The sequence below is a fragment of the Coregonus clupeaformis genome, chromosome 23 (genome assembly GCF_020615455.1).
Source record: "Coregonus clupeaformis isolate EN_2021a chromosome 23, ASM2061545v1, whole genome shotgun sequence".
Taxonomy (NCBI): domain Eukaryota; kingdom Metazoa; phylum Chordata; class Actinopteri; order Salmoniformes; family Salmonidae; genus Coregonus; species Coregonus clupeaformis.
In genome coordinates, this window is record NC_059214.1 from 20,020,275 (window position 1) to 20,038,039 (window position 17,765).

General features: G+C 42.3%; 1 protein-coding gene across 4 annotated transcripts in view; it reads right to left on the reverse strand.

Moving 5' to 3' along the window:
• Positions 1–930: 930 nt before the first annotated feature.
• The window catches only part of LOC121536817 (growth factor receptor-bound protein 14), a 49,667-nt gene continuing 32,832 nt past the window's right edge, over positions 931–17,765 (reverse strand). For 3 of the 4 annotated variants that reach the window (XM_041844391.2, XM_041844393.2, XM_041844392.2), the window contains 11 exons: positions 17,424–17,545; positions 17,200–17,274; positions 16,842–16,979; positions 13,396–13,506; positions 13,130–13,225; positions 12,746–12,808; positions 5,553–5,669; positions 5,253–5,322; positions 4,550–4,637; positions 3,154–3,247; positions 931–3,057 (listed from right to left, as the gene is read on the reverse strand). In XM_041844391.2, coding sequence (XP_041700325.1) covers positions 2,911–3,057; positions 3,154–3,247; positions 4,550–4,637; positions 5,253–5,322; positions 5,553–5,669; positions 12,746–12,808; positions 13,130–13,225; positions 13,396–13,506; positions 16,842–16,979; positions 17,200–17,274; positions 17,424–17,545 — 1,121 coding nt within the window. In that variant the 3' untranslated portion in view covers positions 931–2,910. Of the gene's footprint in view, positions 3,058–3,153; positions 3,248–4,549; positions 4,638–4,827; positions 5,323–5,552; positions 5,670–12,745; positions 12,809–13,129; positions 13,226–13,395; positions 13,507–16,841; positions 16,980–17,199; positions 17,275–17,423; positions 17,546–17,765 lie in introns of those variants that run through there. The other variant, XM_045206571.1, reaches the window with a different exon arrangement.

Here is a 17,765-nt window from a genome sequence, read left to right on the forward strand (position 1 = left end):
GAGAGGGAGAGACTGCCAGTTCCTTAATGTAGCCATTGGCTACAGCTAAAACATTAAGGAACTTGCAGTCTCTCTCTCTCCTTCTCTCTCTCCGTTTTCTTCTGGTGAATTATACACTCATACGCCCTTTTGCCTCCAGAACAGCCTGAATTCTTCGGGGAATGGAAACGTTGCTCAATTGGTATCAAGGGACCTAACGTGTGCCAGGAAAACATTCCCCACACCATTACACCACCACCACCAGCCTGCACTGTTGACACCAGGCAGGACCGGGCCATGGACTCATGCTGCTTATGACAAATCCTGACTCTGCCATCAGCATGACGCACCAGGAACCGGGATTCGTCGGACCAGGCGATGTTTTTCCACTCCTCAATTGTCCAGTGTTGGTGATCGCATGCCCACTGGATGCGCTTCTTCATGTTTTTAGATGATAGGAGTGTTAGCTGATAGGAGTGGAACCCGATGTGGTCATCTGCTGCAATAGCCCATCTGTGACAAGAACAGACGAGTTGTGCATTCCAAGATGCCGTTCTGCACACCACTGTTGTACTGCGCCATTATTTGCCTGTTTGTGGCCCGCCTGTTAGCTTGCACGATCTCTCATCAACAAGCTGATTTCACCCACAGGACTGCCACTGATTGGATGTTTTTTGATTGTTGCACCATTCTCTGTAAATGGGTGAAAAGCCCAGGAGGCCGGACGTTTCTGAGATACTGGCACCGATGATCATACCACGCTCAAAGTCTCTTTAGGTCACTCGTATCATAAATTAGTGTTACCAGTGTTTCAACTACAGTGCAACTAGCATGTCATCTACAACAATATAAATGCAATCTTTTCATGAATGTATATACATTTGTGTTTATCTTGTGGCTTGTTCTCAATACGTATCAATTATATAACTGAAATCATACAGTGCAAATATACATATTTTTTTGCTTCCTTTATTTAGCTACCTTTATAAAACATTACAGTCCATGACATGCATTACTATTTAAATGCACTGTTCTCCTTCTATCTTAAAATAAACATTTTATGAAATGCATTGTTAACATGTCTTGGTTATTTCACTTGTTTCAAAGCACAGTACATCTTGTTTCATTATATCGTACTGGTGAAACCTGTCTGTACAAATTGCTGCATGATTACAGTACCATTTCCAAAATGAAGAAACAAACAGTACATGATGTAAGTCATAGTTTTGTTCTTTACATCAATATTCAACCATTTCAGGTGCTGCACATGGTTTACCTGAATCTTTAAAAAAAATACTATAAAACATTAATTTCAATGTACAACAATTCAGATTTTGATCAATAAAATCACAATATTATACTTTATTTCTATCTTACACTTTGTGGTTTGAATCTAAAATTAGGTCTGGATTCAATCCGTAGCGCCGAAGTTCAGAGCTGCAGTGTGCTTGAAATTTAAAGGTAATTTTCGATTGAGTTGACATATGTAGCGTTTGCCGTGAATGCAGTCTCCACAAACGCGGGAACATTGCCTTTAAATGTCAATCGGGCAACAAAGGGGAACTTCGGCAATAAGGATTGAATCCGGCCCTTAGTCAAATATATCTTCTGCGGCTCTTGCTGTAACAACAGAGAGCAGTTTTACATTTATTGATTCAAATGCAATCAATACATTTCAAAGTAATGTACAGTGCAGGCTAGCAAAGCACATTGTTGTGCATGCTCTCTCCCTACAGAGGTCACAGTCCAGCAAAAAAAACATGCAACCACTTTGCATTCTCCTCTGCTACTCACACCTCTAATATATATATATATATATATATTTTAATCATAATTTGTTTTAGAAAAATACCTGAATTCCTTGAGATGTGATAAAAACAATGAGCAACAGCTTAGTTTCCCCAGGAGACCACTGTAGCCTACATACTACATTGTCTCCAGCCTGATAATAGTGATCCCCTCCTACTGACAAATGACCAGGTTCAGCTTAACTGTGCCGATAATGCACAAATATCATGGCTATACCACACTGGTCATTCTATTCACATGTTGTGAACACACAGTCAAATATCCGCTCTCGCTCTAAAGTTTCAACAGTTGGCTACAGTAGAAGATGTTCATCCCATGGAAAGTTGTAACGAGCAAGTAAGCTGATACACAATGCAAACATGATCAGCTCCACATTATATACAGTACATTAACTGAAGTTTGGACTCCACACAAGTCACAGCGGTGTTTGTGATTCATCTCCACACCCGGGCTAACATACAGGGCCAACCAATGGGCTCGCAGTAGAGCCCTCTCTGTCATATCAAGTCTACAGTAGATGCACCTTATCCAACACCAGATTTCTCAACACCTGTGGTCACTTCCCACTGGGCACTGAAGTCATTTTAACGTTCTGTTTTGATTTACATTTCGTTGAATGTCAACTAACGGGAATTCAACTAAAAAAACTCACATCAATGGATTTAGGTTAAACATTAGGTGAAAAAAAATGACGAAATTATTTTATGTTAATGTCTTTTTGCAAATCCAATCAATTTTCCACGTTGATTCAACGTCATCACACAGATTTTTTTGTTGTTGAAATGACGTGGAAACAATGTTTCCAAACGAGTTTTTGCCCAGTGGGTTGTGACACAGTATCTTCATCTATTTCACATCGTAACACCTCTATTTCATATTTTATTGAAAAACAAAGTCATTACAAAGACCGATTACCACGTTTTTCTCCAAGAGAATGGGTTCTAGTGGGTGATTATAACAGTGGTTTCAGTTGGCTTATGTCTGGCGGTGATCTCTGTGTCTCCTGTCCAAGGCACGGTAGGGAGGGAGGGAGAGATGCATGGGTGGTTGGTTTTCCTGAGAGGCCCTGGCTGTAATTAAGGTGCCTCTGTATGTATGGGGCCCTGGGAGACCCCTGGCCCCTCAAAGGGTGATCTTGGCACAGTGGTGTTTGAGCTTGAAGGGCAGCACCCCCCGGTTGAGCTGGTAGAACTCCACTAGCTGGATCAGATCAGTGAAGCGGGTGTGACCGTCGTCCAGACTGTAGAACAGATCCCCCTCGTCATCCACCTAACACACACACACGCACCCACACGCACACAAGCTTGAGCATGTTGTCTAAAAGATAAGAGAAGTGCATATACCAAAACAAGGGGTTATACTCACCGGTAAGATCTGAAAGTGTTTGATTCTCTGTGTGTGGCAGAGTGACAGTACAAATGTCTTGGGGTTGCTTTGGCTGTCCCTTAGAAGAAATACTCTGAAAACAAATAAAAATATATCAGTTTCTTCTGTCCGTTTGAAGAAAAAAGTATAGGGAGGAAAATACAAAAAATACACGGAAAAAATAAATAAACGAAAAATGTAAAGTGTTGGTCCCATGTTTCATGAGCTGAAATAAAAGATCCCTGAAATGTTCCATACGCACAAAAAGCTTATTTCTCTCAAATGTTATGAACAAATTTGTTTACATTCCTGTCAGTGAGCATTTCTCCTTTGCCAAGACAATCCATCCACCTGACAGGTGTGTCATATCAAGAAGCTGATTAAACAGCATGATCATTACACAGGTGCACCTTATTCTGGGGACAACAAAAGGCCACTCTAAAATGTGCAGTTTTGTCACACAACACAATGCCACAGATGTCTCAAGTTCTGAGGGAGCGTGAAATTGGCATGCTGACTGCAGGAATGTCCACCAGAGCTGTTGCCAGAAAATGTAATGTACATTTCTCTACCATAAGCTGCCTCCAATGTGGTTTTAGAGAATTTGGCGGTACTTCCAACTGGCCTCACAACCGCAGACCACGTGTATGGCGTCGTGTGGGCGAGCAGTTTGCTGATGTCAACGTTGTAAACAGAATGCCCCATGGTTGCGGTGGGGTTATGGTATGGGCTACGGACACAGTTGTATTTTATCTATGGCAATTTGAATGCACAGAGATACCGTGACGAGATCCTGAGGCCCATTGTCGTGCATTCATCCGCCGCCATCACCTCATGTTTCAGCATGATAATGCACAGCCCCATGTCACAAGGATCTGTACACAATTCCTGGAAGCTGAAAATGTCCCAGTTCATCCATGGCCTGCATACTCACCAGACATGTCACCCATTGAGCTTGTTTGGGATGCTCTGGATCGACATGTACAACAGCGTGTTCCAGTTCCCGCCAATATCCAGCAAGTTCACACAGCCATTTAAGAGGAGTGGGACAACATTCCACAGGCCACAATCAACAGCCTGATCAACTCTATGCGAAGGAGATGTGTCACGCTGCATGAGGCAAATGGTGGTCACACCAGATACTGACTGGTTTTCTGATCCACGCCCATACTTTTTTAAAAATGTATCTGTGACTAACAGATGCATATCTGTATCCCACTCATGTGAAATCCATAGATTAGGCCCTAATGAATTTATTTAAATTGACTGATTTCCTTACATGAACTGTAACTCAGTAAAATCTTTGAAATTGTTGCATGTTGCGTTTATATTTTTGTTCAGTATATTTAGCTTTCTTTGCGACAAAACACACAGAAAAGTGTCTGATGCTGCTCACCCATCAATCAGACCTTGCTGAGTGATTAAGCGGTGTGCCTCATCTCTGGACAGTTTGCTGTGGAACCAGGGCTGGGCCATATGGAGGGCTGCAAAACACACAGGACGACCATGGTGATTTTCATTAGGCACCAAACGGAGGAAAACATACACACTCTTAGAAAAAAAGGTGCTATCTAAAACCTAAAAGGGTTATTCAGCTGTCCCCATAGAAGAACCCTTTGAAGACCCCTTTTTGGTTCCAGGTAGAACCCTTTACACAGAGGGTTCTTCATGAAACCCAAAAGGTTTCTACCTGGACCCAAAAAGGGTTATCCTGTGGGGACAGCCGAAGAACCCTTTTGGAACCCTTTATTCTAAGTGTGCAGAAACAGGGAGGGGCTGTCCAAAATTGTCTCCATTGAAGTTGACATTTAAAATCATTAGGGTTAGGTAAGGGTTAGGGGTTAAGGTTAGGGTTTAGGATAGGGACATCCCAAGGAACCATGATTGCACTAACCTCTCCACCATGTTACAGGAAAATGGGATGCAGGGGAGGGGGGTTGTTTGGAATACAGCCTAGGTGTTGTTGCAATTCACCTAGTTTCCACATGGTTGATACATTCTACATGTAGCACCTTTAAGCCCAGGGTATCTGGTCAGGAGGTCTGTGGCTGCATTCCTGGGAGTTGCTGCCTGCATGGTAAAAGTGGCCTTCTACTAACCTATGTTTGACATGGGACTCTGGGAGGTGGACGGGCTTCCATGGGAGCTCAGACGGTGGCAGCTTTTCCTCTGAAGGGAAGGAGAGGAGGAGTTCCAAGTGTCACATGCTTGGACTATTTTCACATGGGTGCACCATCATTTCACATCTTATACACATTTTGGGCATTGATAAAGCATCTGTTGTCAGGTATTCAGTCATGGTAAAATAATCCTTTATGCATTATTGCAGGACCAGTGTGTCATCAGTGTGTCATGCTGAGTAGAGAGAAATGATGTCAGAGAGAGCACCAATGGCCTACCCTCCATGAGAGCCCCTCCTCCACGGCTACGGACAGCGCCTCCGATGGGTTCTCGATCACCCGGCTCTTGTGTCCTGAGAAGTCCATGGCCACCAAGGAGTTCTCTGAGATACTTCTCTGGAAATATACATAATGTTTGAGGTAGTATACATTATTATGAGTATACAGTGTAAAAGGGTTTCAACTTTTGAAAAACGTGTACGGATAGTGAGTGAAAGGTTATAGGAGAAGCACATTCATGCTTTCCGTGTGTGGTATTGTGCTGCCATCTAGTGTCTGAGAAGTGTGACTTGAGTATAATTTCTAGATGATTCTAAGCAGAATGTGCTCCAGTGACTGGAGATTAGAGCGGTTGTGAATAGAATGACACATGGGCACATAGCATTGATTGTAGTCCCTTAAGCTGTCATAGTCACTGGTTCTAAATAATCACACACAAAAGAAAATATTTCTCATCAGGATTAGTGAGTGAGAAGCCTTTAAATCGGCATGATTTGACCCTCTATCACCCCTAACCTCAGGACCCTTAAAGGCAGTTGTAACAAAGTGACTAGTGTTTACTTTCGGATAGAAACATTCTAATCCTTCTTAGACTCTCTTCCCCAGTCCATTCAGACGATGTAAATATAATTCTGGGGCTCCCGGACAAACAAACTGATTGCTCCTTTCCTTGACATGTTTCAAAGATCTAATTCTTTGTCCAGCGGTCTAGTCTAGCGGCGTGCTGTGGTTTAGGCCACTACTATTTGAGAAGGTCCAGTGACACACATTTCCTAGGTGGCAAAGGTCCGGATGGATATCGTCCTTTACATTGGTGCAGGTGTTCATTGGTGAGCCTGGTGCGGTATTTGTTTTGAATAAAGTTCATTGTGGAGAAGGCTGATTCACAGCTGTATGTGGAGCCAAACATGGTCAGGATGTCTAGTGCCAGTTTCTTGAGAACAGGGACAACAGCTACAGGCACCATTTTCCCACAGAATGTGACAGGATCACAATCAAATCAAATCAAATTGTATTTGTCACATGCGCCGAATACAACAACAGGTGTAGACCTTACTGTGAAATGCTTACACGCCCTTAACCAACAATGCAGTTCAAGAAATAGAGTTTAGAAAATATTTACTAAATAAACTAAAGTAAAAAAAAAAAAACGAACACACTAAAATAACAATAACAAGGCTATATACAGGGGTACCGGTGCTGAGTCAATGTGCAGGGGTACAGGTTAGTTGAGGTAATTTGTAGATGTAGGTAGGGGTAAAGTGACTATGCATAGATAATAAACAGTGAGTAGCAGCAGTGTAAAAACAAAGGGGGGGGGTTGTCAATGTAAATAGTCCGGGTGGCCATTTCATTAAATGTTCAACAGTCTTATGGCTTTGGGGTAGAAGCTGTTAAGGAGCCTTTTGGACCTATACTTGGCACTCCGGTACTACTTGCGGTGAGGTAGCAGAGAGAACAGTCTATGACTTGGGTGACTGGAGTCTTTGACAATTTTATACAGTACCAGTCAAAAGTTTGGACACACCTACTCATTCAAGGGTTTTTCTTTATTTTTATTATTTTCTACATTGTAGAATAATAGTGAAGACATCAAAACGATGAAATAACACATATGGAATCATGTAGTAACCAAAGAACGTGTTAAACAAATCAAAATATATGTTATCAAATAGCCACCCTTTGCCTTGATGACGGCTTTGCACAATCTTGGCATTCTCTCAACAAGCTTCACCTGGAATGCTTTTCCAACAGTCTTGAAGGAGTTCCCACATATGCTGAGTGCTTGTTGGCTGCTTTTCCTTCCCTCTGCTGTCCGACTCATCCCAAACCATCTCAATTGGTCGGCGGATTGTGGAGGCCAGGTCATCTGATACAGCACTCCATCACTCTCCTTCTTGTAAAATAGCACTTACACAGCCTGGAGGTGTGTTGGGTCATTGTCCTGTTGAAAAACAAATGATAGTCCCACTAAGCCCAAACCAGTTGGGATGGCGTATCGCTGCAGAATGCTGTGGTAGCCATGCTGGTTAAGTGTGCCTTGAATTCTATATAAATCACAGACAGTGTCACCAGCAAAGCACCCCCACACCATAACACCTCCTCCTCCATGCTTTACGGTGGAAACTACACATGCGGAGATAATCCGTTCACCCACACCGCGTCTCACAAAGACATGCCGGTTGGAACCAAAAATCTCAAATTTGGACTCCAGACCAAAGGACGAATTTCCACCGGTCTAATGTCCATTGCTTGTGTTTCTTGGTTCAAGCAAGTCTCTTCTTATTATTGGTGTCCTTTAGTAGTGGTTTCTTTGCAGCAATTCAACCATGAAGGCCTGATTCACACAGTCCCCTCTGAACAGTTGATGTTGAGATGTGTCTGTAACTTGAACTCTGTGAAGCATTTATTTGGGCTGCAATTTCTGAGGCTGGTAACTCTAATGAACTTCTCCTCTGCAGCAAAGGTAACTCTGGGTCTTCCATTCCTGTGGCGGCCCTCATGAGAGCCAGTTTCATCATAGCGCTTGATGGTTTTTGTGACTGTACTTGAAGAAACTTTCAAAGTTCTTGAAATTTTCCATATTGACTGACCTTCATGTCTTAAAGTAATGACAGACTGTCATTTCTCTTTGCTTATTTGAGCTGTTCTTGCCATAATATCGACTTGGTCTTTTACCAAATAGGGCAATCTTCTGTATACCCCCCTACCTTGTCACAACACAACTGATGGCTCAAACGCATTAAGGAAATAAATTCCACAAAATAACTTTTAAGAAGTGCTTAGGGCAGCAGGTAGCTTAGTGGGTAAGAGCGTTGTGCCAGTAACCGAAAGGTTGCTGGTTCTAATCCCCGAGCCAACTAGGTGAAAAATCTGTCGATGTGCCCTTGAGCAAGGCACTTAACCCTAATTGCTCCTGTAAGTCGCTCTGGATAAGAGCGTCTGCTAAATGACTAAAAAAAAAAAAAAAAAAAAAAGAAGGCACACCTGGTAATTGAAATGCATTTCAGGTGACTACGTCATGAAGCTGGTTGTGAGAATGCCAAGAGTGTGCAAAGCTGTCATCAAGGCAAAGGGTGGCTATTTGAAGAATCTCAAATATAAAATATATTTTGATTTGTTTAACACTTTTTTGGTTACTACATGATTCCATATGTGTTATTTCATTGTTTTGATGTCTTCACTATTATTCTACAATGTAAAAAATAGTACACATAAAGAAAAACCCTTGAATGAGTAGGTGTGTCCAAACTTTTGACTGGTAGTGTAGGTCTTGGATGGCATGAAGCTTGGCCCCAATGTTGTACCCAAAGCACTACCCACTGTAGCGCCTTACGGTCGGATGCCGAGCAGTTGCCATGCAAGCGGTGATGCAACCGGTCAGGATTCTCTCGATGGTGCAGCTGTAGAACTTTCTGAGGATCTGGGGACCCATGCCAGATCTTGTTGTTGTCCTGTCACCACATTGCCAGGTCTCTGACCTCCTCCCTATAGGCTGTATCATCGTTGTCGGTGATCAGGCCTACCACTGTTGTGTCGTCAGCAAACTTAATGATGGTGTTGGAGTTGTGCTTGGCCAAGCAGTCGTGGGTGAACAGGGAGTACAGGAGGGGACTAAGCACACACTCCGGAGGGGCCCCCGTGTTGAGGATCAGCATGGCAGATGTGTTGTTGCCTACCCTTACCACCTGGGGGCGGCCCGTCAGGAAGTCCAGGATCCAGTTGCAGAGGGAGGTGTTTAGTCCCAGGGTCCTTAGCTTAGTGATGAGCTTTGTGGGCACTATGGTGTTGAACGCTGAGCTGTAGTCAATGAACAGCATTCTCACGTAGGTGTTCCTATTGTCCAGGTGGGAAAGGGCAGTGTGGAGTGTGATTGAGATTGCTTTTATCATATCACACACTGTGTTGTCCTGTCCCTGCAGCTTAATATTCAGTTGATTAAGGTGTAATGTACAGTGGAGAAAAAAAGGATTTAGTCAGCCACCAATTGTGCATGTTCTCCCACTTAAAAAGATGAGAGAGGCCTGTAATTTTCATTATAGGTACACGTCAACTATGACAGACAAAATGAGAAAAATAATTCCAGAAAATCACGTTGTAGGATTTTTAATGAATTTATTTGCAAATTATGGTGGAAAATAAGTATTTGGTCACCTACAAACCTGCAAGATTTCTGGCTCTCACAGACCTGTAACTTCTTCTTTAAGAGGCTCCTCTGTCCTCCACCCATTACCTTTATTAATGGCACCTGTTTGAACATGTTATCAGTATAAAAGACACCTGTCCACAACCTCAAACAGTCACACTCCAAACTCCACTATGGCCAAGACCAAAGAGCTGTCAAAGGACACCAGAAACAAAATTGTAGACCTGCACCAGGCTGGGAAGACTGAATCTGCAATAGGTAAGCAGCTTGGTTTGAAGAAATCAACTGTGGGAACAATTATTAGGAAATGGAAGACATACAAGACTGCTGATAATCTCCCTCGATCTGGGGCTCCACGCAAGATCTCACCCCGTGGGGTCAAAATGATCACAAGAACGGTGAGCAAAAATCCCAGAACCACACGGGGGGACCTAGTGAATGACCTGCAGAGAGCTGGGACCAAAGTAACAAAGCCTACCATCAGTAACACACTACACCGCCAGGGACTCAAATCCTGCAGTGCCAGACGTGTCCCCCCTGCTTAAGCCAGTACATGTCCAGGCCCATCTGAAGTTTGCTAGAGTGCATTTGGATGATCCAGAAGAGGATTGGGAGAATGTCATATGGTCAGATGAAACCAAAATATAACTTTTTGGTAAAAACTCAACTCGTCGTGTTTGGAGAACAAAGAATGCTGAGTTGCATCCAAAGAACACCATACCTACTGTGAAGCATGGGGGTGGAAACATCATGCTTTGGGGCTGTTTTTCTGCAAAGGGACCAGGACGACTGATCCGTGTAAAGGAAAGAATGAATGGGGCCATGTATCGTGAGATTTTGAGTGAAAACCTCCTTCCATCAGCAAGGGCATTGAAAATGAAACGTGGCTGGGTCTTTCAGCATGACAATGATCCCAAACACACCGCCCCGGCAACGAAGGAGTGGCTTCGTAAGAAGCATTTCAAGGTCCTGGAGTGGCCTAGCCAGTCTCCAGATCTCAACCCCATAGAAAATCTTTGGAGGGAGTTGAAAGTCCGTGTTGCCCAGCGACAGCCACAAAACATCACTGCTCTAGAGGAGATCTGCATGGAGGAATGGGCCAAAATACCAGCAACAGTGTGTGAAAACCTTGTGAAGACTTACAGAAAACATTTGACCTGTGTCATTGCCAAAAAAGGGTATATAACAAAGTATTGAGAAACTTTTGTTATTGACCAATTACTTATTTTCCACCATAATTTGCAAATAAATTCATTAAAAATCCTACAATGTGATTACAGGCCTCTCTCATCTTTTTAAGTGGGAGAACGTGCACAATTGGTGGCTGACTAAATACTTTTTCCCCCCACTGTAATGTCTGTCAAAAATGCAAGGATATCCTCTCCCTGTGTGTGTGCTTCTAGATTTGTTAAGCCCAACAGCTCCTCACAGAATTCCTTCTTTTTTTTTCGTTATAAAATCTCACAAACATCAGAAGCTGGGAATTAGCAGTGTTATCTGTTGATTCATCCACAGCTAATGAAATGCATGGTGCATTCTGAATGGCCTCATCAAGTTGTGAAGTTAAATCTTCAGCTAATATTTAATTTCTCTTCATTGCTGTGGAATCCGACAGTGGGATCTGTTCGATCTTTTCCCTAAGCTCATCTTTTTGTTTACCTTCAAGCAAGATGTCAGCAACTTCACACATGCATGCTTTTACCATCTCAGCATCTGAAAATGTTTTTGTTTTTTGTGTTTTACCAAAACCCAAGCTATCCTCAGTGCACTCCATTGCAGGTTGTTGGGCTGTCAGGGAATTGACAAGGACTTTGGTGGACCTCTCATATTGGGATTTTAGTTGGTTAATATTGTTTGTTCTCACCTCCGTGTTCAGGGGATACGTCTGATCGAAATTACTATGCCTGGTGTCATAATGATGCTTAACATTGGCACTTTTCACAAGGGCTACGGACTCGCTGCATATCAGGCACATTGGTTTTGTGCTAGTTGCGGGGAGAATGAATAGATACTGTTCCGTCCACTTGTCTTTGAATATAAGGTTTTCAGCATCAGCTTTTCCTTTTTTTTTTTTTACAGGCCATATTAACAAATATACTGATAACTAAGCTCCTTCTATCTGTGATATTAACAGTTGAACCGAGGTCAAATCTTTCTGTTTCTTTCTGCCTGCTTGTCCCAAGGTTCCGCAGAGGATATTTGGATTGATGTGATTGGGTAAGTGCAGCCTCTTGTATTTGCATATAACCACACAATTGGATTAGACAGGGAGGGCACTAGTTGAGGTGGGTTTTGCTTCCAGAGAGAGAGAGAACGAGAGGTTGCTGAGTTAGAGAGGCCGCTGCGCCCAGTAGATTTTTTTGAAGCTGTCTAAAAATAATTTCTTTACTTTTATATAACAAAATGCGATGTTGTCCGGTCCGTATTGACCCTTTTCTGGGTCCAGACCCGGACCGCGGTCCGCCAGTTGAGTTTGGATAGCTCTAGGCTGTAGCGGCTGTATGGCAGGGTAAAGGAGATTCAGCAGCGCCATGACCCCTCTCTATATCCTGTACCCTAACCTAACTCCCCAAGCATGTTCCCAGAAGCAGGGTTAGTCTAGGTGTGCGTCCCAAATGGCACCCTATTCCCTATATAGTGCACTACTTTTGACCACTTTTGACCAGAAGTGCACTACATAGGGAATAGGGTGCCATTTCAGATGCATCCTAGCCCTTCCCTTTGCAGGGCTGAGATCAGGGTCCCAGACCCATGCCTGGACACTGTGCGTTCCTCTGACAGCAAAGTAGAGGTGACGAGGTGTTAAGTCTGAGAGCAGCTGATCTCTGGTTATTTTTAGAGGAGCCAGGCTCCTCGAACATGTTCCAGTGCCCAAAATAGAACATGTGTTTACTCATACAGAATACTGGAATTTAAATTTGAGGGGGAAATACTCTCATTTTAGACTATTCTGGAAAATCAGTCCAGTATGAATACTAGACTGTGTGTCCTGGGTAATGTGCTGTTAAACAGTGTATCGGCACATTGGTATTTACACACCACTTACCATAGGTGAAGCTTTCTGTTTCTGGTGTGGTTGAATGAAGTTTTGGTACAGCTGCAACCCATACTGCAACACAAAACAGTAAGTGATAACGTTGTTCAGTATGCACTGATCAGACATGATGAGGCATAGATGGATGGCATACAGTAAGTAGCCAGTTGGGTGTTAGGAGAGACCATACTACTAGTGTTGTGCTGACTTTGTAGATCTGTAGACACTTGACATAGGTTGCATCCCAAATGGCACCCTATTCCCTACATAGTGCACTACTTTTGACCAGACCCCTATAGGCCCTGATCAAAAGTAGTGTACTATATAGGGAATAGGGTGTAATTTGGGATGCAAACAGACAGAGGATGTGATAAGGGGGCAGCATGGTGACTGTACCTTAAAGAGGCGCATGGCAGTGACCCAGCAGGTTCTGGTCTGCTCATCATCTGCACACAACAGCTTGAGGTCTCGGGGAGAGCCACACTTAGTAGACTGAAGTGGAGGATCATCATGAAGAGAAAGCATGAGTTTACCAAACATAACTCGGAACTAACTTGCCTTTCTTAATTGCCCCTGATGGGATAAATAAAGTTCTATTGAATTGAATAACAACATTGTAAAACATCAAAGTATAGGTTTATAGATAGAAAAAACAAAACTACCTTGACACAGAAGCCATAGTCCGTAGGCGCTCCGTGTATCTTTCTCGCCGATAGTAACATGTAGACGTCGCTGTCACTGAACTCAGCAATAAACTGGAGATGCCTTGGTTCCTGTGAATAGAAAACAAGAAACGTCTCAAATCTCCACATGCCTTTCGGTGATCATTATTGTGTGCCCTTTATGTCACATCACCCCCCAACACATGATGCTCCATTGCAACGAGGGGTTCTTCTTGCATTCCACTGTAGAGTAGCCTCAAGTTCCATTACAAATCCAACTATGTGAGGGATCGGGGTAGAAATGTGAACAATGCAGGGGTGCCCAGTGTGAGGACAGATGCTAAGCAAATAAAGTGCCCTGGTCCATTGAGATCACAGAATAAAAGCGATCATTGTTTTAGCTGCAGACTCCTTTGAGCTGAGAGGTGGGACGAGGTTGGCACACTTCAACATAGTCAAGCAAATATTTATTGCCCTATCCATTACACTGTAGGTGTGGCTAGTATGTATATTTAGTGTTCAAGATAGGACCAAATATGTGACAAAGTGATAGGAGCTTTATTTATACTATAAGAACACTGTCAGGGAGCCAAGGCAAAATAAAATTCCCAAGCAAAGGACCACAAAGCAAACCATTGTTCAAACTTTATGGGACTGCGACACAACATTCTCACTTCCCTGTTGCACAGTGTAAAGCACAGGTACAGTCAGGTCCATAATTATTGGCACCCTTGATAAAGATTAGCAAAAAATACTGTATAAAATAAATAATACAAATACTGAGCTATATTGTATGCTCAAATTATTTTATACTAATACAATTGCTAAGAGAAAGAGATTTTGTTTAACAAGTAATAATACAAAAAGTATAAAAAAGATATGGGCACCCATCTTAAATACTCTAGCACCATCCCCCTCCCGAGGATAATGCCATTTTTTTCCTAAAATGTTTTATGACTTTGGAGAACACGTTGGAAGGGATCTTAGACCATTCCTCCATACATAATATTTTCAGATCCTTAATATCCTGTGTCTGCTCTTATGGATTGCCCTCTTCAATTCAAACCACAGGTTTTCAATGGGATTCAAGTCCGGCAACTGAAATGTCCATTGCAAAATGTCAATTAACCATTTCTTTGAGGATTTTGATGTTTGCTTGGGGTTATTGTCTTGCTGGAAGATCCACTTGCGGCCAAGTGTCAGCATCCTGGCAGAAGCAATCAGGTTTTTGGCTAAAATGTCGTGGTACTTGGAAAAGGTCATGATGCCGTTGACCTTAAAGGGATAACTCGGGATTTGGCCTTTATTTGTTGTACTTTTCCATTTTTCGATGCCAAACCCACCACTGGTGTGCGTGACCAGAGATCTGTATATAATCAAATCAAATTTTATTGGCCACATGCGCCGAATACAACAGGTGCAGACATTACAGTGAAATGCTTATTACAGCCCTTAACCAACAGTGCATTTATTTTTAATAAAAAAGTTAAATAAAACAACAACAAAAAAGTGTTGAGAAAAAAAGAGCAGAAGTAAAATAAAATAACAGTAGAGAGGCTATATATACAGGGGGGTACCGGTGCAGAGTCAATGTGCGGGGGGACCGGCTAGTTGAGGTAGTTGAAATAATATGTACATGTGGGTAGAGTTAAAGTGACTATGCATAAATAATTAACAGAGTAGCAGCAGCGTAAAATAATGACGAGACGCTCATGTCTCCGCCCTAACAATGGAAGTCATTGCTCGAAAGGCAGACGATGAGCTTAGGTCCAAAATAAGCCCATAGAAATGCATATTTTGCACAGATTTTAGCCAGAGTGAAACCTCTCGCTTCGCCTCTTCCTCTCTGGCGTGGCCAAAGAGCTCTACAGATGTAGGACCTTAATTTGAGCCAGTTTGCTACAGCAAGATAAGAATCCTGCAGCAACAGGAAATTTGAATTATTTTGTGGATTATAATTAATGGAAATTTTTGTAGTCGTTGATACATTTTTGGTAAGGGAAAATCAACTTCAGAAGCCGTTTTAAACCTACAAGTAAAAAATGTCCTGCATTGCATGAAAGTTCTCTTGCAACAGGGTGATCAAATGAAGATCCTACATCTGTATTTTCATGTCATCTGACCATAGATAAACGGTATTGGCACTTGCATTGGAACCGGTGCTATGGTCAGATGACATGAAAATTGAGCTCTTTGGCCACACACACCAGTGGTGGGTTTGGCATTGAAAAACAGAAGCATATGCAGAAAAGTACCTCATACCTACAGTAAAATATGGTGGTGGATCTTTGATGTTATGGGGTTATTTAGCTTCCACTGGTCCTGGGGCCCTTGTTAAGTTCAAAGGCATCATGAACTTTACCAAGTACCAGGACATTTTTGCCAAAAACCTGGTTGCCTCTGTCAGGAGGCTGACACTTGGCCGCAAGTGGATCTTCCAGCAAGACAATAACCCCAAGCACTAATCAAACCTGTGGTTTGAATTGAAGAGGGCAGTCCATAAGAGCAGACGAAAGATATCAAGGATCTGGAAATATTTGGTATGGAGCAATGGTCTAAGATCCCTCCCAACATGTTCTCCAATCTCATTAAACATTTTAGAAAAAGGCTCTGTGTCGTTATCCTCGAAAGGGGAGGGTGCTGGAGTATTGAAAACAGGGGTGCCAATAATTTGGACTCGTATATATTTTTAGATTTTTTTTTAAATTACTTGTTAAACAAAATTTCAACAACAACAAATGCATACAATATAGCTCAATATTTGTATTATTTATTTTATACAGTATTCTTTGCACATCTTTATCAAGGGTATAATAATTATGGACCTGACTGTAGGTATCGTTGTCTGTGTTGACTGGCAATATGTATGACACAAACCAACATTGTAGCCAAAACCAATGTACTCATGATCATAAATCACATCATATAAAACTAAAGGAATTAAGTAAAATCTAACTTTTGTACTCTAGTCTAAAGAACAGCTATTCTGTAGTTGGGAGAGGGGGAAGTAGTTGGCTTGGCACAGTGCTGTGCAGGTCTAAGCTTCACCTGTCAGCGGTGGGTGTTGAGGGCTCAGTCTCTGGCAGTGGCATGCCATCCGACCTGAGGGAAAGCTAGCTCAACCAGTTCCACAGAGCAGCCAGGGGACAATAGAGCTAGCTACTCCCCTACTGTACACCACACCCCACTGGCAAATTGACACAGACTTCTCAAATGAACCCATAAAGCAGCAGGTAAAACAAGTTCAATTCTCTCCTTAAATCTACTTGCTTTTTGCAAAAAGACTGCTTTTTAACATTCATAATAATATTTTGAAGGAAATCTTTGTAATTAATATTGCAATTCATTAAACGCCATGTTTCATTGAAATCTGGAACACGTGACAGTTACTTTAATATTGAAACATTTCTAGACTACACACTTGTATATCAATGATATTTACTGACCTTTGATGTCCCCTTGTTTGAGAAGTAGAGACCTGACCTCCTCAAGACAAAGTAGAACTTCTTCCAAGACTTCCTGCCTTGTTCTTTGGCATGAAGGTGCCCATGGATCTCTGGACAAGTGCTTGAGTTGAGAAATGTCTGTCAGACAGAAAATAGTCCTTAAATCCTGTAGCAGCAACACTGAGTGGGGGGCGGTTTCCCGGACACAGATTAAGCCTGGTCTTGGAGAATAGAGAATCTGGATGGAGAATCTCCTTTGAAAGTGCTTTGTAACCCTTTGCTTAATCTGTGTCCAGGAAACTGGCCCTAACTCTGTAACTTTAAAGTGAAGACATGTAGAATGTAGCTTAATAGATACCTGTATTAGCTGAGAATGGTTCATATTCCCGTTGGTTTCACTTGATAAGGACACCATGTGATCTGGGAAAAAATCCTATCAATATGAAAACAACATCAGTCATAACACACAGGCTCTTCACATCAGCTATCCATTACTGGTCCAGCTGAGTGCATTTAGAAAACAGGCGGTTTAACGTATAAATTAGTTCACAATCGTTTTTGCTAATCACACCCTCGTCTTACCAGCGGTTTATTGAAGAATTCATATTTGGCATAGTTTTTCCGGAAATATAGCCGGCTGTCTGTGTCAATGCCCCAGCCGGACAGCACCTCCATAACAGATTCATGGTCTTCTATGGTTCTTTCTGGTGGATACAGGAGAAAGAAATGTCAACGTAGAGACCTCAAAAAGTAAAAGGGAGGGAGAGGAAAGTGAGAAAGGTAAAGTTAGTCAAATCTACAGTATCCAACCATGTTCCTTGTCACAATACCACATAGTCAAACATCAAGGTTTAGAATAAAGTTATCAGAAGTTCAAACATATAATCGTGATCATACAGTACATATTACAGTGGTTATAGCTGT